General features: G+C 42.8%; 7 protein-coding genes across 10 annotated transcripts; 4 read left to right on the top strand and 3 right to left on the bottom strand.

Annotated features, from left to right (window-relative positions):
- Positions 1–678: 678 nt before the first annotated feature.
- LOC108048322 (polycomb protein Sfmbt) lies at positions 679–8,711 on the bottom strand. 4 transcript variants are annotated; one of them, XM_017128876.2, is made up of 8 exons: positions 8,521–8,711; positions 7,338–7,614; positions 6,095–6,974; positions 4,052–5,356; positions 3,605–3,854; positions 3,033–3,541; positions 2,565–2,920; positions 679–1,792 (listed from the first exon to the last, which is right to left on the bottom strand). In XM_017128876.2, exons 2-8 carry the CDS (start codon positions 7,482–7,484, stop codon positions 1,460–1,462), a joined length of 3,780 nt encoding a protein of 1,259 aa, XP_016984365.1. In that variant the 5' UTR covers positions 7,485–7,614; positions 8,521–8,711; the 3' UTR covers positions 679–1,459. The 4 variants fall into 4 exon arrangements, with proteins under 4 accessions (XP_016984365.1, XP_016984367.1, XP_016984366.1 ...); XM_017128878.2 differs by having other exon boundaries at positions 2,637–2,920; XM_017128877.2 differs by lacking the exon at positions 8,521–8,711 and adding an exon at positions 8,178–8,283.
- Positions 8,444–8,808, top strand: LOC108048308. Its single transcript, XM_017128861.2, is given in 4 exon segments — positions 8,444–8,524; positions 8,526–8,576; positions 8,666–8,696; positions 8,699–8,808. Coding segments are annotated over 4 exon segments (273 nt in total).
- A 684-nt stretch (positions 8,809–9,492) lies between these two features.
- Positions 9,493–11,319, top strand: LOC108048328 (sorting nexin-29). The gene has a single exon (XM_017128887.1). It carries the CDS (start codon positions 9,582–9,584, stop codon positions 11,148–11,150), a length of 1,569 nt encoding a protein of 522 aa, XP_016984376.1. The 5' UTR covers positions 9,493–9,581; the 3' UTR covers positions 11,151–11,319.
- A 306-nt stretch (positions 11,320–11,625) lies between these two features.
- On the top strand, positions 11,626–16,710 carry LOC108048317 (UDP-N-acetylglucosamine--dolichyl-phosphate N-acetylglucosaminephosphotransferase). Its single transcript, XM_017128870.1, has 5 exons — positions 11,626–12,010; positions 12,068–12,209; positions 12,271–12,484; positions 12,742–12,976; positions 16,058–16,710. Exons 1-5 carry the CDS (start codon positions 11,865–11,867, stop codon positions 16,548–16,550), a joined length of 1,230 nt encoding a protein of 409 aa, XP_016984359.1. The 5' UTR covers positions 11,626–11,864; the 3' UTR covers positions 16,551–16,710.
- Positions 13,143–15,124, bottom strand: LOC108048316. The gene has a single exon (XM_017128869.1). It carries the CDS (start codon positions 14,996–14,998, stop codon positions 13,541–13,543), a length of 1,458 nt encoding a protein of 485 aa, XP_016984358.1. The 5' UTR covers positions 14,999–15,124; the 3' UTR covers positions 13,143–13,540.
- LOC108048318 (radial spoke head 1 homolog) lies at positions 16,676–18,456 on the top strand. The gene is made up of 2 exons (XM_017128871.1): positions 16,676–16,787; positions 17,407–18,456. Exons 1-2 carry the CDS (start codon positions 16,716–16,718, stop codon positions 18,364–18,366), a joined length of 1,032 nt encoding a protein of 343 aa, XP_016984360.1. The 5' UTR covers positions 16,676–16,715; the 3' UTR covers positions 18,367–18,456.
- Positions 18,457–18,918: 462 nt separating this feature from the next.
- LOC108048315 lies at positions 18,919–25,522 on the bottom strand. Its single transcript, XM_017128868.2, has 5 exons — positions 25,438–25,522; positions 21,050–23,089; positions 20,648–20,940; positions 19,954–20,585; positions 18,919–19,885 (listed from the first exon to the last, which is right to left on the bottom strand). Exons 2-5 carry the CDS (start codon positions 23,042–23,044, stop codon positions 19,044–19,046), a joined length of 3,762 nt encoding a protein of 1,253 aa, XP_016984357.1. The 5' UTR covers positions 23,045–23,089; positions 25,438–25,522; the 3' UTR covers positions 18,919–19,043.
- Positions 25,523–27,433: the final 1,911 nt, after the last annotated feature.

Below are 27,433 nucleotides of genomic sequence, written 5' to 3'. Positions count from 1 at the left end.
AGAGCAATGCTTTTTACAATCTAATAAAAACTTTTGCAGTGGCAGTACCTTTTTCAATGCCAATTATTCAGTGCTAATTAAGTATTTTGTTATCGGCATTACTTTTGGAAAATCTCATGTTTTTATTTTTCACTATCACTAGATTTTGACAATCTAATGAAATATTTGAGAGTAAAAGAGGTATATTGTATTCCTTGGAAAGTATGTAACAAGTAGAAGGGAAAGTTTCCGAACGTCGATATCTCGGACACTAAGGAGCTAGAGATTTGAGATTTGGTATACAAATTCTGGGCAGCTCAAGTTTATTTCAAAATGTTACCACAAATCGAAAAATTCTTTAGATGACACGTATTGGGCGGCATATGTCGCACCATTACTTTAGAAGTTATAGGACTTATAAAGTATTAATAATGAGTCACTGGATATTTGAAAAACGGAACTCACATATTTGAGAAAGGGGATGCTGCTCGGTACCCAGGCAGATGGCGCCACCTAACATTTTCGAAATGCGCCAAAGGCTGGGGGCATATTTATTTTGAAATTGGCTAGCTGAGTCGCGGGTATCTTATAGTCGATGCTATCGACTATTGCCGTTTGATGTTAGTTTGTCAAACATTTTTTTATTTGTGTTAGTTTTTTTCCGTGTATACCCAAAACCTTAGACAAAAATACATTTTATTTCAATACTTGCAATTTTGAATTCTGTTTTATTTATTATTTTGACATTAGCTGGTATCTTAATGTTATCTAAATACATATTCTATTATTAAGGTTGCCTTCTTCAAAAATATGCCTTATACCATTGATGCTCCCTGCAGAGACGTGTGATTTCGGAAAGAAATAAAGCGAAGAAGAGTGGAGCTTATGGACTAGGAGCGACTTTTAATCGTTCCGCTTAAGACTGAACGATGTATGCTAGACATGTTGTCTAATTTCCTGGGATGCTTTCTTGCGCTTGGTTCTATATAAAATATGACATTCGTGGGGCCTATGGTCGGCGACGGAACTTATGTACAATTAACAATCCTATGCTATACAATCCCCATATATATCTAGATAAATACATGTGTTGTATGCATCGATTTTACCTCCTACTTTTATAAAAATATGCGTGATTTAAAAAAATGTAATTGTCCCCAATTCAATGATCTCTATACAATTGTTGATAGAACTCTGACTGATATAACATGAGCGTATGGCTACGGTCTACGGTTTACGATATAATCGGTATAAAATAACGCGCAGTGAGACTTGAGTTAGTTATACAATTGTATCATGGATAGTTGATCCATTCTAGGCAACGTTTGTGTTTCGATTTTCAGTGCTAACAAAATACTTTAATATGTATATATATTCGTTATATATATTCTACATGCATAAGCACTAGTATACACGTATAAATGTGTGTTTTTATCGGTGATAATTTTCGTTTAGCTCTGCAACAATTTAAATCCGCGCACTATAAAAACGGCGATTTGTTGGTCTTGTGGGATCTGGACCTGCCCGGATTAACCTTGCACTTAAGCTGGGCAATGAGGTCGGAGATTTTTAGAGCCGGGCCCACCTTCATGCCTAGCAGTGGCATTATGTCGTCCTTAGTCAACTGCAGCAGTCGCTTCCCATCGATCTTACTCCGGCTGAAGGTGTCACAGTGAGCTGTGCAATCGTTGACCCGCAAGAACTGGGACACGTCGTACACGTTCCACGAATCTGGTACCAACTCCAAGTGAGCCTCACTCGAATCGATGTCAGCCAGACGTGGAATGTACTTATTATTCGTCGCAGAGGAGTTCTACGGTTGGACCATTATAAATGTAATTAGTAAAATTGTTATAAGAGGGAATAAGTTACAGGTTAAGGATGATTGATGGGACAGTGGGAGGTGGTTGGGTTTTGGTTGTTGCAAGTACCAAAAATAACAGTGCGTAAAACTAAATTATATACAAATTGACTTTTTTATGAACGATTTCGGTTATATACTTTTATGCAATAGTGTAGCGGAGCGATGGCACAGTGATTAAGGTAGGCAATTTAGTTACTATCAAAATATTTCTAAATATGCCTAACAAAATTTAAATCAAAACTAAAAAGCTTTAAAAGTCACCTTAAAACTTCTTTAAAAACAAATATAAGTTTCTGACTGACTTTTATATTTGACGCTTAATTTATAGTCTCTAATAAAAACTCTTTTCTGTTAAATGAATTTTATATTTTAATTTAAAAAAATTCTTAAAACAATAGTTATTTGAGATTTTTAATTAGAAATGTTTTTTTATTTCTAATTAAAAATCTTATTATAACAGTGATAGCTGATTCTATCTGTGATTAATAAATTTAATTATTTCGCAATAAGTTTATATATGTATATACATATAGTATACAAAATTTACAAAAAATTATATTTTCTTTTTATTTCGTTTTTTTTTATTTTATCACCACTGTGCCGTTTTGTTGTAGATGCATGAGCTAGACTTCGGGCGGGCAAGTTGGCGAGCAAGCAGGCTGTCTGGCTAGATGGCTCTAGGTGGATGATTCTACGCACTATTATTCCGCTAAGTACTCACCGCAATGTAGCTAGTGGCTTTGCGGCCCACAGTTGGTGGCGCAGGAGATTTAGTAGTGGAAGATTTCATTACCATTTTGTTGCTGCCCGGGGCGAGAGTTACCAGCGAAGCGGAACCACTTCCATTCCCAGATCCTGCGATTTGATCACTAGAGGACTGCGTGGTTGACTGCTCGGAGATGTGGCTGGTGCTTCCGTCGCCATCGCCGTCTGCATCAGGATCCTCCTCATCGCCATCTTCCTCTGGCTGATTGTTCTCGTAAAAGGCAGCATTGTGATGCTCCGGTTTCAGTTCCAGCTTAATGCTCAGCTTGGGCAAGTGAGGCGTGGTCTTTAGCGCAATTGTACGGGATTTGACTGGCATGAACATTAGAGATTATTAGTCTTAACGAATGTATACTATGCTTCCAATTGTGAGCTGAATACCTTTACAAATGTTAAGTCAATTATTTATATAATACCATCTCACCTGACTGAGTGTTATCGCTGGGCGTCTTACCGCCGACTGCTCCTTTCTTGGGCTTTCGCTTTCGCTGTATTTTGGCCTTCGGTGCAGGCTTTGGAGCTTGCTGCTGTGCAACCCTCGGCGGTCCTTCCAGCTTGTGACTCACCAATACACACCAACCAACTGGATAAATATCCGCCGATTCGCAATCCAGCCACTGGTCGTACTCGTCCGTCCATCCGTCGAAGTGAACTTTAAGTAGTCGACCCACAACTCGCGCCACCGTGGCGACGCAGACGAGCCGGGGATCCATGAGATCTGCACACTCTAGACTCATGCCCATCACAAAACCGTGATCAGGGATCACGCGATGAAACAGATGCTGATTTGCGGCTACTGCTCCTGTGTCTCGCAAGTAACCTTCCCAGGTAAATGTATGGGAGTCGTAGCCATTTGGAGGGGTCACTGAAATGCTGTTGGATGAGCAGAATCCAGCTGGGAAGATACACGGACTCTTTTCATGGTAGCAGAACCTAAAAAAATAGCATGATTCTTAGTTGCTTTCGTTTGCTTTAATAAAAGCTTTAACAGCTCACCAATCCGACCCTGAGGCATCCGGCTGATAGGAATCAATGCGTATCATCATGTATCCAAATTTAAGAACCGCCATTACGGTCGCTGGGCAAATAGATGAGAGATTGAGAGGATCCACTGCCTCCAGCTTCATGCCCTCCACAAAACTGTTGGTTTTGCCGTCACTGTAGTACTCGTCAAAGGTGAAGTTCATCTTGAACAACTCGATTGTGGCGTCGTCTTCATGAACCTCTATCATGGCTTCACGACCAGCTAAAAATAAAGAAGCAACAAATGTAAATCTCATTTCATAAAAAAAAGATTATAATCAATATGTGTATTGATTTTATGATTGTCTTTACGAATAACAAAGAATTGTTTTTGTTTAGTACACAAGTACTTAAAAAAGAGAGTATTGTATTAGTATAAATCTAAAGCGGGATAAATTACATTATTTTTAGGTTACTCACCCAACATGCGTTCCAAATAGTCCTGCGGGGCAGCCAGATTATGTCCTACTGTGGTTGCCCAGCCCACTGGGTGGATGATAGGCGAATCCTCGTGGCACCAGAAGCCGTCGTCGGAATCGAAGTAGCGCAGGAAGAGGCGCTTACCCACGATCTTGGTGACGGTTGCCAGGCGCACCTGCGAAATGCGATCCTTGTCAACGCACTCGAGATTCAGGCCAAGGCGGAAGCGCGACTGCAGGCTGTCGTTAATTTTGTTGTAAAAGTTGGAGGGAAGGGTGCGGGCTCCGGATAAGCGGCCGACCAGGAAGTCCTTCCAGTCCTTGTACTTGTGCTCGATGGTGCGGGGCGGGATGAGGGGCTTTCCCCGGGTAGCGCACCACCCCACCGAGTGCACCTCGGCGTTGCAGAGGTTCACCCAGAAGTCGTGCGAATCCGTATCGAATCCCTCGTAGCTCATCAAGGCCTTATAGCCCTTGATCTCCAGGATGGTGGCCACCCAGAACGAGGTAGGTGTCTGTCCCGGCTGGATTACCTCAATGCTATCGCAATCAGTGTTCTCAACCTCCACCTTCATGCCCACGCCTAGGTTGTCCCATACCTCGCATCCAGGCGCATGTGGAAAACAGGTCACAGGCGCCGCATTGAAGTTCTCCTTGCCAAGGCGGGGCAACCAATCGTAGGAGTGTGTGGGATCGTACATCCGTCGCCGTATGCTAATGATTTTCTCCATTTGCGGACACGGTGCCGGAAGGCGTTCGTACTTGGGTATTTGCGGTAGGTCATCCTGTGGGTAGACATCCTTAAAAAGGCGAAGGGCCTTGGGCGTCGGAGCTGCACTTAGGTAAGAGTTGGGTGTGGCTGCTCCTTCCTCGGCACCTCCAGGGGCAGCAGCATCCCCAACTGCTCCGCCGTTTAATGCGGCAATTGTTTCGTCCGCTGCCATTTGTACATTGTTGGCAGCTGCATCACCACCTAAGGACATGGGTTCGCCAAAACTATTTAACTGGGTAATCTTCGATTGATCCGTAATACGGAAGCGGTAATTGGCATTTTTAATGTGCGCAGCCTGCAGATCAAGCTCAATATCCGACTGGGACTGCAGCTGTTCGCCGGCCAAGACCTCTTCGGCGGCATCAGAACTCGCTCCGGGAACTGGGGAACTGGTGCTTGCCTGGCCTCCCTCCATCTTGCTATTGAGTACCAACGAATACAGTTCACCTCGGGCACAGGCCATGCTGCAAAAACGTCTTGATTTCGTGTAGAAGGTGTGCTTCACTCCAATTGCTCCACAACGCTTACAGACAGCTACGGAGAAAAAAAAACAAGTTCAAACATTATTTAAATTAATTTCCTACACAGTTGCACTTGTTATTTGCGACACAAACCCAAATTCTTGCAACACAAACTCAAACCGAAAACTAAAACTAATTAAACTTATGAGTAAATTATACATAAAAATCTTGTAAATGAATTTGGTGTAAAATGAGTCGATTGTTCTAATAAAGAATAGCAGGGACGGATATATAAACATTTAAGTTCTACTCTATTTTAACATTTTAATAATTTTGTATTTTTCTGCAATTATTTGGGAACTAAATTTTGTAGCGAAGTAATGCTTAAATGCTGATGGTTTCAAATTAAAAAAATGAACAGATCACCGTTTACCTTTTCCTTTACTGAAATACTTATTTAACAAGAAATATATACCCGTTTGTATTCTATAAAAGTACTATATAATGTCTATCAACTAGATATTTCGAATAATATGCATTTATGTTTAAAGACATTGAAGTTATTTGAATTTTTCCTGCCCATTTCGACTTATGGTAAAGAAGTGCAAATCATGTTCACCTTTTAAAGCAACATTTCAACATTTCAACTGCGTTAATGCTTTAAAATAACCAAAAATTCAGCCCCTACTTGGTCCTGTATATTTTTAGGTGCTTAAAACAAAACTGTTTGCCTTAGCTTGAACAATACTTTCCGCCCCCACACACACAATGGTATACAAAATCGACCCACTCTGTTGTAGAGCAACCTTACCCATGCCGTCTTTCTGTATGGGGATCACCGATGGGTCAATGTTGCCCTTGTAGGCGATGGGTGTTTTCAGCACCAGTCCCGGCCTGTTCACGGGTTCGATCTTGCGCGTCTTGCGTTGGGAACGCAACGAGGAGGAAGTGGAGGCGCTGCAGCTGGCGGTGGTTGCGGTGGAGTTTGCTCCTTTGGCCAGGCTATATGTTTGCTGCATTTGCTTGCTGGAGCTGACACAGGGTGCTTCAGAGCTCACCATAATGTTGCCAAAGGCATTTCCATTGAGCGTGGCCATCGCTGGGGCCAAAGTGGTGCCCAGCAGTTTGTGGTGCAGCAGGCCGTCGGCCAGTGGGACCAGCAGATCGTGCTCGACTCCAGCGACACCCAAGCCTCCGGGCAACTGTGTCATGCAGGAGGAGGATGACTGCGAAATATCCTTGTCTGAAGAGGTCATGAAGTCGGTGCCATCGTACGAATTGTTGTCCTCGTTCATCATCACAAAATCGTCGATGTTGATGATCTCCTGCTTGGGCTCTAGCCCTGATCCGCCATCGTCGTAGCCATCGTCCATCTGGCCATACACCTGCTCGTCGTCGTCCACAACCGCCTCGCCCACACCCACGCCCATCAGTGCTCCGTCGTGCGCAGCCATGCCCACCATACCGGTATCCACATCGCCATCCATAACCTCGGCATAGTTCTGGAAGACCGCTGCTGCCGCCGACTGCTGAAGCAGTTGCTGCTGCAGGCCGCCCATGTGTGCGAATCCGTACAGGTTGTTCGAGTTGGTGGCAATCAAGGTGCCCGGCTGAACACCCAGCGCCGCAGCCGCCGCCGCGGCCTGGCCAGTGAAATCCCCCCCCATCAGGCTCATCATCGAATTCATTTCCTTTTGTTGAGCAGGGTGGGTTTGGAGATTGGAGGTTGGTTGAGGTTCGATCATTGGTTTTGTGTGTTTTTTGTGTCGAGTTTTAAATTGTAACCAATACATAAATCATAGAAAAGAAAGTAGAAGAAATAAGTAAACGAATTCCAATTTTTAACTGAGACAGACAAAAAGATAGTTTGGAAATATGGCCAATCCCAAAAGAGTACAGGTTTAAACTTAAGGAATTTGGGTTTGCTTGCGAGTCCGATGACTATCAAATATAATGTGCTGACTTCTCTTTATCGATGATCATTTAATAACAAATTATATTTATTAGTCTTCGTATTGAGAGATTGGCTTTGGAATTAAAGCGTCTGCACTCACCAAAGTTGGCTGATGTGAGGAGAGATCCTCCATGACAGAGAGTCCAACAGTTGGATGACCCAGAAGAGTAGCCGCATCCTCTAATGTAATTCGCTCCGAGTTGTACTGACTACTCATCCACATCATGCGAAGCTCGGCTGGATTCATTTTGAGCGGATGATGCTGTCGATTTTGAACTTATCAGTATGCGAAAATCATTTAAAAGACTGTTTCTTGGATTTTCTTGATAAAATATTGCTCTTTATTCCTTGATGTTTGATTCGCATTGAAACAATCGCTGAAATAAAGTAATTAGAAAATCACAAGTTTAGTTTTTAATTTATTTTGGCTAATTGTTTTTATTTCTGGAAACCTTTAACAAATACACTAAAATCTCAAGGTTTCGTTAGTTTATTTATAATTATTTATAGTTACACTAAATAGACGTAAAGCAATAATTTTTATTTTTAATTTATATGGATAATTTTATTATTAAAAGTTAAATATAAACAATGTGAGAATTAGAATTAAAAAATTTTAAAATAAAATAAGGGCGCAAGCAATGTTGAGGTAAGAACACAAATATATATGCCGATTTTAAACATTGTTTTTGGACCGTTTTTAAGACCTTGAGTCTAGACTAATCTTGTTGTATTTCACATAGGTATGTAATGAATGGGTTGTGACCAACAACTAGGTATTCTTGGCATACAAATAAGTACTAGACTCGAATTTGTAGGATTCTTAAAGCAATAAAGAATGGGAATTTGAAATATGTTCAAAGGTATTTAAATGTTTCCTGTTTAATATTTAGGAAAATGTCTAGGCAAAGTGTCGGCCAATTTGGCAGTATTTCCTGACCGATTACCAGTGTTCCTCGTTGTCCGTTTTGATTGCCTCCTCCGCTCTTTTTTTTTGACTTATTTGCACGCAGCTGCTGCGCAGAGGAAAGGCCAAGGAAATGTGATTAAAGACTTCCGCCGAGTGCAACACTTCGGGGCTGTTTTGCGGCAACCGCCATGTGAAGTTTAACTCATTTGCACAATAAACAATGCTCGAATATGTCCGATTTGTTAAAATACTGGTGACATTTTCAGTGCGAAGCCCATTACTCGCCCGAAAAGTCAATGAAGCGTTTGCGCAGACAGCGAACGCCAACACAAAAGAAAACGCACGATGTGGCTGCCCATGGATGCAAACTTACACTTTTTACACGTTTAACGCTTCAGGCTTTAGTATTAGGTGCTACTAGCACTTGTTGTGGTCCATTTTTTTGTTTTTTCAATTGGTTTACCGAGGTTTTCCACTGTTTTTTTTGAGTTAACTTCTTTTGCATTTGCGCCGAGCAGGGATGGCAATTAAGATCCAGGGCTGCACAGCAGACCATCGCGTTTTGGCATTCTTTTGCCCGCTAAATTTCCAGGGCTGCGAGCCCGCGCACGTTCAGCAGGCAGTAACGAAAAGTGATCGCAGATTCCTTGTTAGTGAATAAATATTTTCTAAGATCGGATTCTATAATCATAAATCTTTTTCAACCAAATCTTTTTCAAGTTATGTTAATAAGTAAATATTTGCTTGATAAAATTTGGGTTTAAGATTGTTTGCTTTGGTTTTTTTGATTGCCATTTTTTGTGTTATTACATTTTTAGTGGATATATATGCCATACAAATGTTAAGTGCCAAATAAAAAAACCAAAACAAAAAATTTCAAACCCCAATTTCATCAAGATATGCGAAAGACTTAAAAACTAGCATACAATGATTTGTTTGTATATATCGATAACAGTGCGTAATGCCAACTCGGCCCAATTACTTCTCCGCTCATTTTTAAATGATAAAAGGCAAACATTTTCTGCACCTTTCTCCTACAATATGGACTTCACGTAAATAAAATATGTTTTCAGCTAAAATATTTTTTGGTAAAATTCGTATTTTATAAGATAATGACAGAAATCCTAAAAACAAACATATTTGGCTGGTTTCTTCTAGAAATCCTTCTTGCCACCAACTTCGACTTATTCGTAGATCTGAACACTCCAAGACCCACGATCCTCTTCCTGTGTCTCTGGAAGCTACATAAATCAATCGCATCTTAAAATTCGAACTTTATTTTTGGAGTGACCTCGCTGCTTTAAAAATCACTAATCGGATTGCTGAAGGCGCCCCCTTGACTGTGCACTTCCGCCGATTACCAACACTGTTTAACTTGTTTGTTGTCGAAAATGAGTAGAAAATAATAGATTAGTAAATCAATAGCCAAAAATAATGCCAGAAAATGCGTCCAGTTCTGTGCCCACAGAGGCCGGCTTTCGGAGCATGCACTGCCAATTGGGGGGCAGCACCTTTGGCCAGCGCCGCGAGGACATCTTTCGTCGCCTCCAGGAAAGTGCGCATCAGATCTCGCAAACCTACAGTGGAAGCGAGCTTGCCACGGACCGCGATGAGTCGGTCCAGGAACTGTGCGATTCTCTCGAGGAGCTGCTGTCTTACGGATTGAGGCAATCAAGCAGTGCCACCTCGTTTAGTGCCGCCGGTTTCATCCAGAACATGCAAGAGATTGTGTCCGGAAATGCGGGCGGAACCAGCAACAACAATGAAGCCACTTTCTGGGAGTTTTGCCAGACGAACTTGACGCCCCACGAACGCCAGCGGTACTTGGACCTCAAGCAGATCTGGACCAATGTGGGCAGAGGACGTGCCTTCATTCGTTCCACGCTGAATGAGAGGCGACTACATAGCCATGTACTTACTTGGCTGAGCGACGAGAACAAACTACATCGCTTCTACACACCCTGGTCGTTGCTGTTAAACGATGAGGCGGCCAAGAAGTTGCCAGAGATCATCGACTCCCTCAGGGATGTTTTGTTCGCCCTCAATGTGGACACTACGGAACTGAATGCGCCCAGGAGATCGGCGCCAACTGTTCCCGTCAGAGAGGAACCTATTATATATGCCCCCGAACCAGTGCCTGTGACGGCGCGCCAAAAAAAACAACCTGGCAAAGCCGTGGAGAGACCCATTGAGGGCGCCAGCTCCACAGAGGATTTACTGGCTGTCCTGAAACCCTTAAATTCAATGAACGTGCAGCAACTGGTCTCCGAGGGAATTGTCGAACAGGTGTTGGACAAGCCAGTGGATGAAGGCAGTGTGGGTCCCTTCGATCCCATTGGACCTGAGCTGGAGTTCCTTAAGACGCCCTTGCCCGAGATTTATCCACCAGCTCCTGCAGACCCAGATATGTTTGAAGACCGCAGTGATACGTCTTCGCAATGGAGCAAGTCCTCCTCATCTGCGAATTGCGTGTCCAACAACCAGCAACAGGCAGCGCTAGAGGAGCAGGTTAATCAACTAAGCGAAAGATGCGCTCTCCTTGAAACTCGCGTGGCGGAGCTGAATCTGCAGAACCGCCTGCTCATCCGAAGGCTTACCAAACAGTTTGAGGAGACAGGCATAGACCCCAGCTCATCACTTTGCTCCAACTTCCTGATAACCATTCCGCAAGTAAAACTGACCAAGACGCAAAGATCCAGTTCCCACTACACCTACGAGGTTCATATCACGATGAGACAGCGTTTGGAGCACTGGACGTTTTTTAGACGGTACAGCGAGTTTAACAAGCTGCACAAAACACTGCTGAAGACCCATCCGGTGGTCAGTGCCGTGGAGTTTCCACCCAAGAAGCATTTCGGCAACATGAACCTGGTCTTCGTGGAGGAACGGCGACAACAATTGCAGATATATCTACTCAATCTTGTTGAGACCCTGCCGCAAGTGGAGGCCTGCAAGTCCAAAGCGGAGCTTCAAAAGGTTTTTCCCTTTTTTAGGGATAGGTAGCCACCTTTGAGAAATATCAGCCAACTAAACCCAACCAAGGAAGCTCGAAAAGAACAAGTATTTTTCCTCATCTTCATTATATTTATAGATCTTTACTTATATGTGTAAAATCGGAGTTGGTCAAAGTGCTGTAATGATTGATATTAAATAAAGCTAAGTCTTTTTCATCTACGGGTGTGTTTAAATGTCGGTCACTATTTATTTTATTGACCACAGTACGCAATTGTACTGTATTATTTTCCGACTGAAATAATGAAATATTAAAAAAAGTATAGCTCGCAAAATATTAATAAAAATGTCGGTCAGTATCAACTGATATTTTTTAAAACAGAGAGTTGACAAAGAAGCTTGGCATTTTTTAAAAGATGGTTGTGCTGGGAAAATATAATTTTGCGCGCATCTGTTAAATTTAAATCAGCTGTGTTAACATTATGTTTAACATTCGGTATATTTAAGCGGCCAAAGCACGGTCTCACCACACGTCGAACAGCTGTGTTTGTTGTTATCAGCTCGGTTTCTAATTGCGTGTACTTTCGTCGCCGTAATTGTTTTCTGCAAAATGATCGAGTGATCCGCGAGGTATCCACGGATTCCGAATTTTCTGTCTGTCTCAACACACCTGGGACGCGTGACGTGGTCGCATTTTCGGAGAACGAGGCACCGTGCCTGCTAATTAAATTAGTGCAGTGGGGAGGCGCCACTTCAAGGTCGACCATGTCGGGGGTAGCCATAGCCATAAATGCGGCCATTTCGGTCGCCGCCTACTGTATGACGGTGCGGATGATTCCCCGCTTCCGGGAGATGTTCATCAAGGCCAATCTCTTTGGCAACGATCTGTGCAAGAAGGACAAGCCACAGGTGTAAGTTGCCTTTTGTGGGTCAATGCATTTTCTAATTCGCTTCATCCCTAACTGCAGTCCCGAATCCTTTGGCGTGCTTATTGGCTGTGTGTTCCTGGTCTCCCTGTTTCTGTTCATACCCATTCCCTTCGCCTTCGATGAGGCGGCTGCCACGGATGCGGTTACTGGTGGGAAACCCGATACCTTTCCACACGATAAGGTATATAGAAAGTGAAAAGTGTCCGAATCACCAACCTTATCGCCCGTTATCGCCTTCACAGTTCGTGGAATTGATTGCCGCACTTCTGTCGATTTGCTGCATGATCTTCCTGGGCTTTGCCGACGACGTATTGGATCTGCGCTGGCGCCACAAGCTGCTCCTTCCGACCATCGCCACGTTGCCCCTGCTGATGGTGTACTATGTGAACTATAACTCTACCACGGTCATCATGCCAAACTTTGCGAGAAATCTGTTTGGAACCTCTTTGAACATAGGTATATCACGAATTTATGAGAACTTAAATTTATAGAAATGGGTACAGCGTTTGTTATATGAACTGATTCGTAATTAAAAGAATCTTTCGTAAATTTTAAGTACTGATTCGTAATCTTGAGATTTTTACGTTTTTACGAACGGACGGATAGAAAGACATGACTTCGGCTAATTATCCTAATCAATAATAAATATTCCTTTTTAGAGACTGAAACGTATAATTATTTGAACTTATTAATTTATATTTATTTTCTTTAAGGTATCCTATACTACGTGTTTATGGGCATGTTAGCGGTATTCTGTACCAATGCCATCAACATCCTGGCTGGGATTAACGGCTTGGAAGTGGGACAATCAATAATAATTTCGAGCTCCATTTTGCTGTTCAATGCCATTGAATTGTTTCTGGGTCATCAGGTGGATTCGCATATATTCTCCATTTATTTCATGCTGCCATTCCTGGCTACCACTTTAGCGCTTTGGAAATTCAACAAGTAAGTCTGCCTTTTGTTTATCTAATTGATTTTTATTTTTTAAGTACTGAATGATTCTGGCAAGTTAATAAATGTTGTTATATGTAAAAATAATTATGATACTAGAATAGTAAACTAATAAGACTAATAACGCTTAGAATTGCGACCAAATTTAAACTCGTATAAATTAGTTTGTCCTTTGATAATTTGTATTATTATTTAAAGTATGTCTTGAAAGCTTTCTCATACAGATCATGTGTGTTTTTCTTAATATATCTTAAAAATAATGTTAAATTTTGTTTAACCAAATTTCACAACTTATTTGCAGCACATTTGAGATCACTCTCAGTTGCTCATTTCGGTTCCCTTTCTTAAATTCATTGTTTAGGTGTGGCTTTCTTATCACAGATGGCGGGTCTGTCTGTCCTGTCTGCTGAGATACTAAATTTTGAATTCGTTTGGCCAAAAACACAGAAGGGCATGTGCATGTGTGGATTAGGCAGATTAAGATATGATGAAAGCAGGCACATTTAAATATATAAATATACGTAGATCTATGCCCAAGTCAGACTGTGGCAGGTGTAATTACTCTTCCTCCTGTAGATCCTCTAGGTCGTCCGCATCGTACAGATTGACTAACAGCTCGCCATACTTGCTGCTATGCATTAGTGCCTCCTCCGGAGCGAAATACTTTTCGCTCTGCTCTCGCAACCGGAGCAACTGGGTGGTGCCATCGATGTGACCTCCATTGGCTATCAACAGCTGCATATAGGTGGCATCGATGTGCGCATTTCGGGTGTCGTTGGGTAGCTTCACAGGTAACTTTTGCTTGCTCGAGCTCTGCAGCAGGAGCACAATCTGTTCGGGGGGCAGACACAACTCGCAGTTCCATCCGCCATAGTGGTTGAGGTCGCCCAACGTGCTGCTCGCCAGCCGCTGCGGTCGTTGGGCGTCCAGTTGGGCACTGTGCAGGTGCCCCAAGGAACTGATTACCCCATTCAGCAGGGTCTTTTTCGGGTGCTGCCAGTAGAATCCGTACACGTTGTATTTCAAACGGAATTTCAGTGGAAGAACATCCTTGGCATAGTACTTGAGAAACTTGAGAGCCGCAGGCGCATAGACAGTTCCACTGTCCCCGTGGAGCAGTAGGTCCTGAGCTTGCATTTGCACGCCGCACTGCTGCCACAGCTGGCGCCGGAAGTGACTGTAGGCCTTGGAGCTGCTGCAGTCGCTCTCGGAAGAGCAGCGGAGCAGCGCGTAGTTGCTTCGGCTGTCCAGCATGTTCTCCAGACTCCGCTCCTTGCTGCCGTTGCTCACATAGTATATGAGGAAGTAGTCCACCACCTCTAAGAGGGCTCGGATTTGCAACTCCAAGAGCTCTAGACTCAGGTGGTCCCAGGCCCCCAATTCTAGCATGTAGAACAGGCGGTGCAGCGAAGTGGAACTGGCCTCGCTTAGTTGCAAGGGTGTGCTGCCGCTTCGTTTACTGGCCCGACTGGAGGTCATTAGTGTTCGCCATATGATCTCAGGTTGGCCGCAATCCCTTCCGTGCCAGCCGCTTTCACATTTGCACTGCGGCGGAGACATCAAGTAGTCCACATCATTGAGTCGCAGGCTCTCGTTTATGGTGCCCTCGCGATAACACCAAAGAGCGGGGGTCAGGCCCATCTCGGCGTCCACATAGGCGGGCACGTTGTAGTCTGGCAAGTGGGATTCGTTCACCTGGTTCGGCTTCATTTGGTAAAAGTCCCTGTCGTAGCGATTGACATTTTCCTGCGGCCGAGCGCAGCGGATTCCACTTTCCAAGGGGGATTTCCTTGCACCGTCGCTGGCTATGAAGTTCACTCGGCCGCCAATCTGGTCCAGGGCACTCCGCTGCTGCGACTCCTGGTTGCGGCCCATCTGCAGCAGCCAAATGCAGCCAATGAAGCCCACCTGCAACACCAGCACCGTCCAGAGCACCAGCTTTTTGGTTATGGCCAGGCGTCCCATGCCGGCTCCTGATGTCAGGAAGTGGGTTGTCTGGAGTGTGCTCCTCACCATGGTTGTTGGCTCACTTGCTACAGTCTTTCGTGCTCATTTTTGTCCAGTTTCTTTTACCTTTCTCGCTTTCCTTTGACTCGCTAACACGCCCAAAATTTTTTAAGGTACATCCCCTACAGCTGTTGCAAAACCCCTCTCTTGTCACTCTCAGCTGTTTGCCGCTACAGCGGGAATCCGGCTGTTTTCAGCCAAATCTAGCTGGAATTATAACATGGGCCCGGACTTGGGGTGGCCTACAACACTGGTACTTACACAGAAATAATTTTTGTTGCTCTAATTTATTAAGTTTTACAGAAAATTTTGGTTACGTTTTGTAATGTAGTAACTAAACTGTTGAACTCCCAAACAAGTATTACCTTTTCGCTAAATACTTTTTTCGGTCTTGAAAACTGTTTTTTTAAAAGTTTTTTGGCCAGTGTGTTTGCCGATCGCTGATTTATGTATATATTCGATCAACATCATCAACACATAATAAATGTTTAAAATCAAACCGTTATTTCAGAAGCTCTTATAAAATAATTTAACATGTATTCCTTTCCGGCAGATGGCGCCGAAGTTTTTTGTTTGCGCCCGCCAATATAATTGCAAATATTTATAATTCGGTTAACAGTGAAACGGTTTTTTAATAGTTTTATGTGCATATATAACTTGTGAAAATATGTGCCATTGGAATTTGACTATTAGTCAAATTGTAGGCAAATGGAAAACACTTAAATAAAGTCCTCTAAATCGGTAAAATGTTAAAAATTCAATGAAAAGTTTTCAGAATTACGGGGAACTACTCAAATTATTTTCTTTTGATCTGTCAACCCGCTGACCCGCCTAGCTGATACGATTTAGCAATGTTTTTATGAATGTCCAAAGTATAGTTATGTCACGATCGGTTGACTTTTCAGAAACTTTTTAAAAATGTTATTTTACCAGGTAATTTATGCGCTAATAAGAACAATAATTTTATCAAGTCGAAGTCGAGAAAAACATTGCAAAAGGAGAACCAGAACCGTTCGGTATTATACACAAGATGGACAAATCTTTTAATGGGCAAATCTTATTTTTCAGATATCCATCGCAGGTTTTTGTTGGAGACACATACTGCTACTTTGCGGGCATGACTTTCGCCGTGGTCGGCATCCTGGGACATTTCAGCAAGACCCTGCTCCTTTTCTTTCTGCCCCAGATCCTGAACTTCCTGTACTCCACGCCGCAGCTGTTCCACTTCGTGCCCTGTCCCCGCCACCGACTGCCCAAATACGACAGCAAGACGGACCTGCTGCACATCAGCACTACGGAGTTCCGCTTGGAGGAACTGAACACTCCGGGGCGTCTGATGGTCACAGTATTGCAAAAACTGCGACTGATTAGCTGGCATACCAAAGCTGACGGAGTCGTCAGGACCAACAACTTTACCCTCATTAACTTTGTGCTGGTCATCTTTGGACCAGTCCACGAGCGAGTGGTTACGCAGATGCTGATGGGATGCCAGGTGCTGTGCACACTGATTGCTCTGACCATTCGTTACCCCCTGGCCAACTTCTTCTACGCAAAAACGTAACCCTTAATTAGATTCTCCTTTAATTCTGAAATCGATTGTAGTAAGCCATTGCTAAGTTAACTTTACAAACAGAATACATTTATTTAATGCCTACACAAAATATTTCCCAAAGTAAGTCATATTTTCTCGGCAATAAAAAACCAAGCGTATTAAATCAAAATCACCATGACCACTGAAATGTCGGAGGAAGATCTGTCGGCGCCCGAAGAAGAAGAGGACTTGGGACCCAACATTGGCGTAAGTTGACTCTGGTTTCAAAAATTATGTGTATAGTCAAAATTGTAGGACCATTATTTGGTATAGAAATATCAATGTCAAGAAATGCTACCAGCCTATTCTTATACCTGAAACAAAATTTATTTTTAACCAAGTAAAGAAAACAGATATCAGCCGAGCCGATCTAACCATGTTTGTCGTTTCGCCTCTCGTTCTTAAAGCTATCTGGATGAAACTTTTTAGAAAGGTTTCTTTTTATTACAGGTGTTTCAGACAATGTACGCATATATCTCGAAAAACCCGTCGTAAAAGACTTGGCAAGCAGAAGTTTATATGTATATACATGCATATTATATATTTCTCAAGTTATATGCGTATATGTTTAGAAAGAATGAAGTTAACACATTTTTATGATTTAGCCGATTAATTTTTATGATTTAGCTGATTAATTTTTATAAAATTAATATTGATGATTTAGGTATTTTATTGGTCCGAATAATTTATGTTGGATAAGCTTCATTGTATATCATATAGTAGTACTAGCTAGTGATCAACCTAATTTATTCTTCAAAACTTCAGAGAAAAAGTATAGTATTAGGCTAAGCTACATAAATTCAAATATATTTTCCCCATATTCCAGCTCTATATAGGCGGTCGCAATGCGGCCGGGCAGAGACACGGCAGAGGTTGGGCCATCCTGCCCAACGGGGATCAGTATGATGGGAACTACCGGAAGGGTCGCCGTCATGGAATCGGGCTGTACGTGTTTAAGGACGGATCCCGGTACTACGGACAGTACCGCTGTGGCAAACGCTGCGGGCGTGGCATTTTCATCTATCCGGACGGATCCGTGTACGAGGGCAACTGGCGCAAGCACGTGAAGCACGGCAAGGGACGGTACAACTACGTGAATGGAGACACCTATTCAGGCGACTGGTTTAAGGGACAACGGCACGGGGTGGGAATCTATCGGTTTAATAGCGGCACCGATGGGTGCTGCCTATCCGTTAGATTGAAGTCGACCTGGAACAGTAATTTGCGGACGGGTCCCTTCGAGCTGTACATCGGGAACGAAGACAAGTGCACAATTCTCCACGGAACTTGGGACTCATTATACCCCAGTGGACCAGCTGTGTTCAGCTTTAACAACCGGTACCTGCTGCTGGGCTACTTCCTGCCCGCCAATTACAACTTCGGGGCTATTGGCAACGATGACGATGTGGAGGACATTGAGGAGCCGATGGATGACGAGCAGGGCTTCGATGAGCCAATGGCGCCCACCCTTTGGTTTGCCCAGGAAATTGCCGTTTACGACTTCTCTCTCTTGCCTCAGGAGCCGGTTCCCCTGGCCATTTCTGACTCGGAGCTGTCCATCTGCTCGCTGTCCACTGTGCCGAGCCTTCGCAGTGAGGAGAAGATCAGTTGGTACGGAGAGGGTGAGGAGGCCGAGGGCGAGGAGGGCGGCGAAATGGAGTGCTTTCCCTGCGAATGCGATCTTACCGATCTCAGTGAGGTGGAGACGGAAAGCGAGGTGTGCAAGATCGACGCTAATCCGTGTGCTATTGAGATCCTCAAGCAGCCCGAGTGCCCTGATCCCTAGAAATTTGGCTGCATATCAGGATTATTTCGTTATCTTTGTTTTTGGTTTACGAATGTATTGAAAAGTCATAAATCAGATTTTAGATCGGAACCCCTAGCATGTTTTAATCATAGGTTTCACTCAAGGTTGCTTAATGAAAATCTAATGATAACCTGGTTCGGAACTATTATATGCCGCTTTTTACATTTTTGTTCAGCTAGAAAGGGCTAATTTGCTTGTTGCTTTATAGTAAACATTTTATTTTAAAGATAATTTTTTGTTTCATACATTATGATTAAAATTTGTCGGTTTCATTTTAAAATACTTCTTGCTCTTTACAGTTTTGATACTTTACACTCGTAATGTAATGAAATCACAAATAGGAGACTCTTTTCAAGTATTATTGACATGATACCTAAGCGATAGATTCAAGGTGTGATTTGACCTCAATTTTAATTTTCTTTAAGCTTGGTTGTTGATTTCTGTATAATCGCACAACTTGCTCATGTTCAGCACTTCAATTTATATGTTTTTCTAATTAACTCTAAGTGTAATTATTGTTGTCTGCCTTACTTATGTATATCGTATTCATTAACATCAACTTTATTTGCAGATCCGTTTGATTTTTCAACGTCTTTACAATTTATATTTTCGTTAAATTTCAATGTAATTGCTAATTAAAAATTTAAAAAAAATCTCTAGGTACTGGCAGGGTCTGCCTTGTGGAGAGAAGATGATGGTGAGGCGTAGGCCAACTTGCTGCTGACCTGGCAGACATCACCGCAACTGGCGCTCGAGCTGTTAGACTCACAGCTACATTCCGATGGGGGAGTCTCACTAATCGTCACGTCGGTTGCCTGCTTTACTTCGCACAACGACGCCTTGCCGCATTCATCCAGAATGATATTTAGCTTTTCCGTCCTAGACTGCATCGCAGGACCTACGGCTGTTGTCGACGTTGTCTCCACGGTATTAAGGCGAACCATTTGGTAGGGGGCTTCACCCTCCTTCTGCAGCTCATGGAGTGTGCTACCGTCCAGCTGCTTGGAGATCTTGTAAATAGCCGGACAAGATTTCGAGTTCTTCACATCGTTGGAGTCCTTCGACTCGCACAGCTCCATTTGGTTACCGCAGGTATTCTTCAGGGGCTGCATCTCCTGCTCTTGGTTATTGTCCTCCACGCTTATGGATTGCGACAGAGCAACTGCTGCCGCCATAGCTGCCGCCTGACCACTGCTGCTTGCTCCTTCGGGATTTAAATAGAGCATCGGGGCATTGTAAAGCAGAAGCTGGGGTTCCATTTTGAAAGCGTGCTCCAACTGCTTTTGTTGGTCAAGATTTTCATCAATATAATTGATGTGAATGGGTGAGGTTTGCAAATTAAGTTGCGAACAATGCAGCAGGTCATCATCTGGTGGGGTATAATAAATCGACGCCTTGCTGGCTGAGTAATTGGTAGATAGGCGCGCTTTAATTTTTTGTATGTGCAGCTCCTTGGAGCCGGCAAAGTCCATTTGGCCTTTAAAATAGCAGTCTATGTCTGTAAAATAAGTTAATGTGTGTGATTATACATTTAAACTGACTTCTAGACGTTCAGTGTTATCTTACCCTCAGCAATGTCTTCCTCACAACGCCCGCGACAATTCTCGAAGTAGAAACTGGGCAAGTTTTCCAGCACCTTGTTCAGCGTTTGCTGTTGGTACTTATATCCTTCCCGGAGTCGCAGCACTTGATGCGCACTGAACTTCCTGATTTTGTTCCTCTGGAAGACGTAGTTTTCTCGCACCCAGCTCAACTGACCAGTCGAGTAGTCGCGCACCTTCTTCACTTGATCATAGTATTGGTCCTTCAGTGTAGTAAGGTGATTTGAACCTATATCGCGGAACTCGCGAATGTGCTTGGCCTGGCTGGTGTAACTGCTTTGAATCCACTCTACCTGCTGGGCGCAGTTTTCTCGGATGCGGTGCACTTGCTGTGCGTAGTTTTCGCGTAGTCTCTCCAGCTGCTGGCTCTTGTATGTCTCGATGCTGTCCAGCATGGCGTATATTTGGCGTGGACGCGGTGACTTTTTGTTCCGATTGGCGCAGCAGTAAAAGCGATCAAAGATTCCCCAGCGAGACAGGCAACTTCTTAGTCCCTGCACTATCAGAGTAAGCAGAAGGAATGCGGTGGCCAGGGCCGTACCAAACAGTATGCTGCCGATTTTCACCCGGTAGAACACAATGGGATCGATGTACAGTCTGCGAAAAATGCCATACGATTTAAGTTTATATTTTAGCAAAAAATCACTATCTTGTCCCACCGTAATCCTGCCGAGGCCTTGCCCATGACATTGAACGCATAGCAGGTGTACATGCCACTGTCAATTCTGGAAATATTGTGCACCAGCAGTGATCCGTTCTCAACCAGCACCACCCGTTGACCCACCAGACTCTGCTGTCGTGTCAAGTTCAACGTCTGGGTGTAACTTTCGTCCATCAGAGCAGCCAATTCCTGGGCGCTTGGTGGCTGGTGTGCATCCTCCTTGCTATCTATGATAATTGGCCGCTTGTCAGGATCAGCATGGTGGCGCAAAATCTTATTGCGAGGAGTAACCTATTAATTGTCAAGTGATTAACTCTCTATTTACCAATAAAAAGCAAAGGCCTAAAAAAAAGTGCAACGAACCATCCATAAGAGAAGTGCAATGCTTGGTTATACTCACCCAGATGATGTCCGGCACTGGGCTGCCAGAAATCTGACACTCTAGCTTGGCGGTGGAGAGGAGTTTGTGCATCTTGGGCTCGGAAAACTGCACCACTGAGGGCACCGAGCAGTTGAGATTGCTTAGCACGCGGAGCATGTCGCCGGGATAGCCATACTGACACTTAAGCGCATCGATTTGCTCGTCAATACTCTCGTACGATTCCAGCGGAGTTTGGCTGGGATTGGCATTACTCGCCTGAGCCTGTGGGGGGAGGTGTCGGAGGCTGGTGCTGGTATTAGCTAGCCAAGCGGTCAGCCAATACATGCTGCAGTCGCACTGGTACTCGTTGCCCAACATGTTGAGGTAGTGCAGCTGTCTGAGCTCCTTGATACTTTCGGGCAGAGACCCCAATCTATTTCCGCGGATACTGAGTCGCTGCAATCGAGTCAACCCCGAGATCTGTGTGGGCAGCTGCAGCAGTCCATTCTCAGCCAGCAGTAACTCCCTTATATTGGGGGCATTGGCGAACAGAGTAGCGGGCAACTGAGTTAGTTTCGCATTCTGCTGCAAGGAGACGTATCGCAGGCGATGAAGCACCTGCGGATCTACAAACAACTCATCATAACGTGATATCCAGTTGGAGAACTGCTCAATGGGCGTCTCATCGATGCGTAGCAGAACCAGGGAGCGCTGTCTCAGAAAGAGCCCGTTGGGAAGCTGCTTGAACTGGTTACGACTGAGATCCAACTGCCTGAGGGCATGCAGCGGCTGGAAGATGATGGATGACAGCAGGGTCAGGTTGTTGCCGGACACGTTAAGAGCGAGTAACTGGTCCAGAGACTCAAACGCCTTGCGATCGATGGTGGTCAGTGAATTCTGGCTCAGGTCTAGCTGCCGCAGTTCACGCAGATTATGCAGACTGTGCTTGCCGATTGACTTGAGCTGATTTCGCTGCAAATGCAGCTGACGGAGCTGAACGTTGCGGGCAAAAAAGTTGTCTGGAAAGGAGAGTAGGAGGTTGTCGCTTAGGTCCAAAACTTGGAGGTCGGCTGCTGTCTGGAAGAGCTGAAACGGCAGAACGCTCAGCCGATTTCCGGAGAGATAAAGCTGCTCCAGTTTCACGGCTCCTCCAAATATATCCCGGGGAAGCTCCGTCAGAGAATTCTGGCTGAGATTTAGCAGGCGCAGTTCGTTAAGCGTGCTCAGGAAGCGCGGTAGGATGGTCAGTCCATTTCTGTCCAAGTGCAGCTCCTGCAGGTGCTTCATGTCCTGCAGTGTCATTAGGTTGCAATTTGCCAACCGATTACCGCTAATTTTAAGTACTTTCAGGCCTCGCATCGCCTGGGGAATGGCCCAACGAAAGCACTCCAAGCGATTCTCAGCTAAATTCAGTCGTTCCATGTTCTCGTAGCAGTGCGGCTGTCGGGTAAAAAGCTCTATGAGCGATTCATCTCTTAGACCACTTTCCAGCCAAGAGAATTCCCTAACGCTTTCGTTCTGCGGGAGGTGCAGTGGATTAAATAGCTCCACAGGCACATGTACTAGTATCAGTTGGTGATAGTTGATGTGCGCACTCCGCTGGGAGATCAGTTCTTGATTAACTTGACTTAGGCGCACATGGTCGCAGCTGAGCTTGAACAAATTGGACGAGGGATCCACTTGACCACCCAGTTGAATTTCGTGATCCTCCACCTCAACGTTCTCCGATCCGGCGTCCTGCGCGTCCAGCCACAGACCCTCATCACTGTCACTATCATCTAAATCCGAATCCACCGCATGCCCCACGAACGGCAGGTGGAACTTGTAGCCCAGCAGCGAGAACTCGTGCTCCTGCCAAGTCCTCGTCCTGGGCCTGATCTGGTGACGATGGTGCTGCGGAGTTTGGGCCAGAGGCGCTTCGGCGCTACTGTATGTGGCCTGGCAGTTGGTACTGTCGCCACTGATGGCCACCGCTGTGTTGAACACGACTATCAAGGCACACAATATCAGGGGAATCTTCGATATTGCCTCCATTTTTCAGTATGTAATCTCAAATGTTTATATGGTCGCATAGTACACCTGCAAGATTGGTAGGTTAAAGTCATATTCACTGATTGTTTCAATATTATGTAAAATATTTATATGGACGCATTGTACACCTGCAAGATTGATACGTTGAAGTTATATTCATTGATTATTTATGTGAATACTTTTATGATATCTAATCAGATAAGTGTTTAGAATTAATTGTATTTACGATTACCCACAAAGCTAAGCTCATCGTTAAATTATGGTAAAAACTATAATGCCCCCTCAATGGCATTATAACTCAATCAGCCCACTTTACGTTTTTAACCATATATAATTTTATCTTCGGGTGCTGTCGCAACTCTTAACTCATTAGAAGAACGACAAACGAGCCAGAACAATGGTTAAAATCAATAAGTTAGGTAAATATTATAAATAACTCGGTGGCTGCCGGAGGAAGAGCTCGCCAAGTCCAGTTGCGTGTCCAAATGACGACGCACAACTCAGAGACAGAAAATGTGTGGAGCTACACGGTAAATAATTCATGGCGTATCTTTTGAATAATGCATTTAAATAGTGTCTGTCTCCCGTGGTTGTGCTGGATTTCATTCTTCTCCGTCTCCAGTTTTCTGTTTGCACGGAAAGGTTTTTAAATTTATCGGTATGGGAAAGACAACTACCATATTTTTGAGGAGTAAAGCGAGAATTGTGAAAAGAACTTCAATAAAATAATAATTTACATATAACAAATTTACATATGAAAAATTAACAAAATAAAAATTTTTTATTGATTTAATTATTGATCTTAAAAATTTTCTTAGTTATATTGCAACGTAAGTCAGCGAAAATAAAATGATTGACTAAAACTGGACTAGAGCAATGCAGCTTTTTAGATTGACGCATAAAACCTGAGTTATTTATTTCAGAGTGCTTGGGATAGGATTTACCATATATATTTAAATTATCTTCTCTGCGGCCCCCTTAATCTTATTTATAAACTGAAATATCGAATGAATCGCCGGCCAGCAACCGCAACCTACATCAACAAAGCAATTACGTTCAGTTCAATTCCCAAGATTATTACTCAATGGGCCAGTTTAAAGACGACGAAACTAACAGAAAAATTATTGTTTATCGTCTCTACGTCGAGAGTGACTGACCCGATGCCACGTCTAATATAGAAGGCGTAAAGCTTTTCCATTTATTTACATGCATAGATAATTGGCCAGCTGTTAATGGAAAGCAGATAAGAGCCAGCGAACCTATATAATGGATTCGTGCTTATTGATAAGCCGGAGGGTTGCAAAATGTTATCAAGATGAATGGTCGTAGGGGCTTCAAATTAAAATCGCAGTTCGCAAAGAGTTTATTTCAGAGACAACATTGTTATTGATAGCAAATATTGAACCCACAATCTTCGATTATTCAAGTAGTGTTTGTGCAAATTTCACAGTTTTACACATTGATACATCTGGCCAAAACTGCTTGGCCAAACAAAAAATAACGAAAAACCGATACAAAAATAGCTTAACACGGACAGTCAAAGGCCCACACACAAGCAAATACTGCGAAAAAAAAAACTGCCACGAATCTAAGACAATAATTAAATTAGTTCGAGAAAGTAGTAACCAAATGGAGTGTTACCAAAACATAAAGCTGTTCAGTCACAAATCAGCTGATATCGGAATTAAGGAAATTATTTGGGTAACAAAAGCGCGCAACCTTTAATGGGCAAACAATTAAACTAAATGCCGTTTTTATTGGGACAAAGAATGGGAGACGCCCGATAGAGCGATGGATTGGGTTGCATAATAAGACATAGAATCCAAGCTTAAAACAGGGAAAATGAACCGTTGTACTTGGGATTTAATGTACATACATACATAATGTACACCTAGGCAAACACATACACATGTAGCACCTGCTGACGTCTGAAAAGCCGCTAATGACGGCGGGCATAAAAATACTAATTGGAAGAGATTTTTTTCTTTTGAACCGCAGAAGCATTTAAGAAATGTAGCTCTCCCACACTTATAATTTATTCAACACTGTTCGTCTTCTTTACCTTAGATCTCAGGTGTGTTTTAAATGTGCAAGATGCAGTAAGGAGGTTGCCAGGGCAACGTAGGTGGCTCTGATTTGGGATTACCGAGGATATTACGTAGGCGAGCTGGGCAGCCAAACTGAAACCGAACGGCAATTATAGCCACCGACACTTCTGGTTTCATTTTTTTAACCTTTGTGGCCAAGCAGCCGTTTATGCTACGCACACTCATGCACCTGTCCTACAGATGGCCTATAACTGGCGTAAGCCGATGTTGTTTTGCCCGCGACTCATATCCAAACAACCAATTCACATAAAATATGATATTTTGCAATGCTTTGGAATATTATCTCACCGTTGTTTATATTCTCTGCATCTTTTCGCGTCTTTTTTCGTCTAGGTTCCAGTGCGACCGTAACTGGGCCTCAGAAACACACCAAGCTAATGTTAGTAAAATGTACTAAAAAATACCACGTATTCTTTTAAAAAAGCATGAAATATACCAAAAGTCGACTACTGAGCACTGCCTCAGGACTGTCCACTTTTTAGAAAAGCATAACTTATGGAATATTTTTATTTGTTTGTTTATGAAAAATTAGTATTTCAGAGAATCGAGCAACGAGAATTTGAAATGTGATTAACATTTATATTTACCTATACAATTTTTCTTTACAATTATATTTTAATAAAAATTATCTTTTTTTTACAACTCCATTTTTAAATGTTTTAAATTGTTTTTTAGATTTAAATTTATTTACCATAACTTTAAAACTTTTTCATTACTTTTACTCAAAAGTAACATTAGATTGCAATATTAAATCGACAACAGTTTACTCAAACGAAGGTTGGTTTTTTGGTGGTTTATTTTGTTGTCCTTTTTGTAAACCCTTTAAAGAATATTATAATTTCAGTTAAAAGTTTGCAACGTCATAGAGTAAGAAAATATGAATACTTATTGCTGCACTGGTCGCTCTTATTCCTAAGGATTGGTGCAGAACTCCCCATACTATTGCTTGTGCCTCGCACATGTTGGGGGTGGTGAGAAACCGAAGTTAGCTTCGAACATGGATCTGAGCAGAGCATTGGCAGAGGTGCGGGCAGAGCAAATGAAACCTCTATATAGATTCTTACTCTATGAACTGAAACCACTTTTTATAATTTTAAAAGTTTTACTTATTTAAAATTGGCATTTTTCAACAAACCTTTGCAAAGAATAATTTTGTAACGCACTGTATTTCTAAACGCGGCCCTACTCTCCTCTTTTAACGTCCTGAAACCCCACACCATTATGCTGCGGACAATTCTAAATCTGTATCACAGTGTAATTTTGGTAATAAATTCTTAAATCGTTCGTGAAGCTACATACATAGCCTAACAAACCGAGGGGCGCAGCCGTGTGTTGTACGGCACGGTTCGAAGGTAAAAGTCCGGGGAAAAAAGTAAGATCAATTCTGTGCTAATAAATTAAGTATTAATTGGTAAGATAAGTCGTATTTGTGAGATTGACACGATAAGTAGGGATTAACTTGCACTTCGAGCCGGTTAAATTAACTAAATTATCCTGGCAACAGTTCTGAAAGTTATCTACATTGGATGTAAGTCTAAATGCCAGGAAATATCCTTATACTGCAGGCATAAGAAGATCAAAATCGAAGATATAATTGATCTACAAAGTTGTTGAAAAATGAGAAGTAAACATTTTTCCTAAAAGCTTAGGGATAGCTGACAACTTAGATATTCCTCAATAGTTACTAGCCTCTAACTTGTTACTTTACTTGTGCAGAGGAATTATAAATGATTCCTTCCAAACAAGGGGAAATTGGAAAGTTTCTAAAGATAAGTTTCTAAAATTAAGAACCGGTATTTTTATATTTCTTATAAAGTCTGGACTTTTCGAAAATCGAAACCTTGTATTATTGGTGTCGGGGAGACCCCGGTTTTAGCAAATTTGTCATATTGAGTGTCAATCTCTATTGTAAAATCATTTCGTGTACATACGACACTCACTTTTTATCAAGTAGAAACCAAGAAATAAATTCTAGGTGTATTATCACTTTAAGCCACAATAATTAAATTGACACTCAGAGATTTTGGCAAGACTAGCACAGGTGGGATAAGAGAAGTTTTTCTTTTGATACGATTACTGAAACACAATGTTAATAGTAAATCATCAAATTAGTATAAAAGACAAAAATATACAGCTGACTAATATGAATTTGGTGCTTTTAATAATGAAAAAATTTATTTTAGATTTAATGGATTGACCTAGGGCCTAACTTTATAGTTAGATACAAAATAAAGCTCTCAGTTGACCAAGAGAAAATTCTATTACTCAAAATAATTTCGGCCTC

Source organism: Drosophila rhopaloa, unplaced genomic scaffold (genome assembly GCF_018152115.1).
Source record: "Drosophila rhopaloa isolate 14029-0021.01 unplaced genomic scaffold, ASM1815211v1 contig_2, whole genome shotgun sequence".
Lineage (NCBI taxonomy): Eukaryota > Metazoa > Arthropoda > Insecta > Diptera > Drosophilidae > Drosophila > Drosophila rhopaloa.
This window is presented reverse-complemented; position numbering and strand designations above follow the sequence as displayed.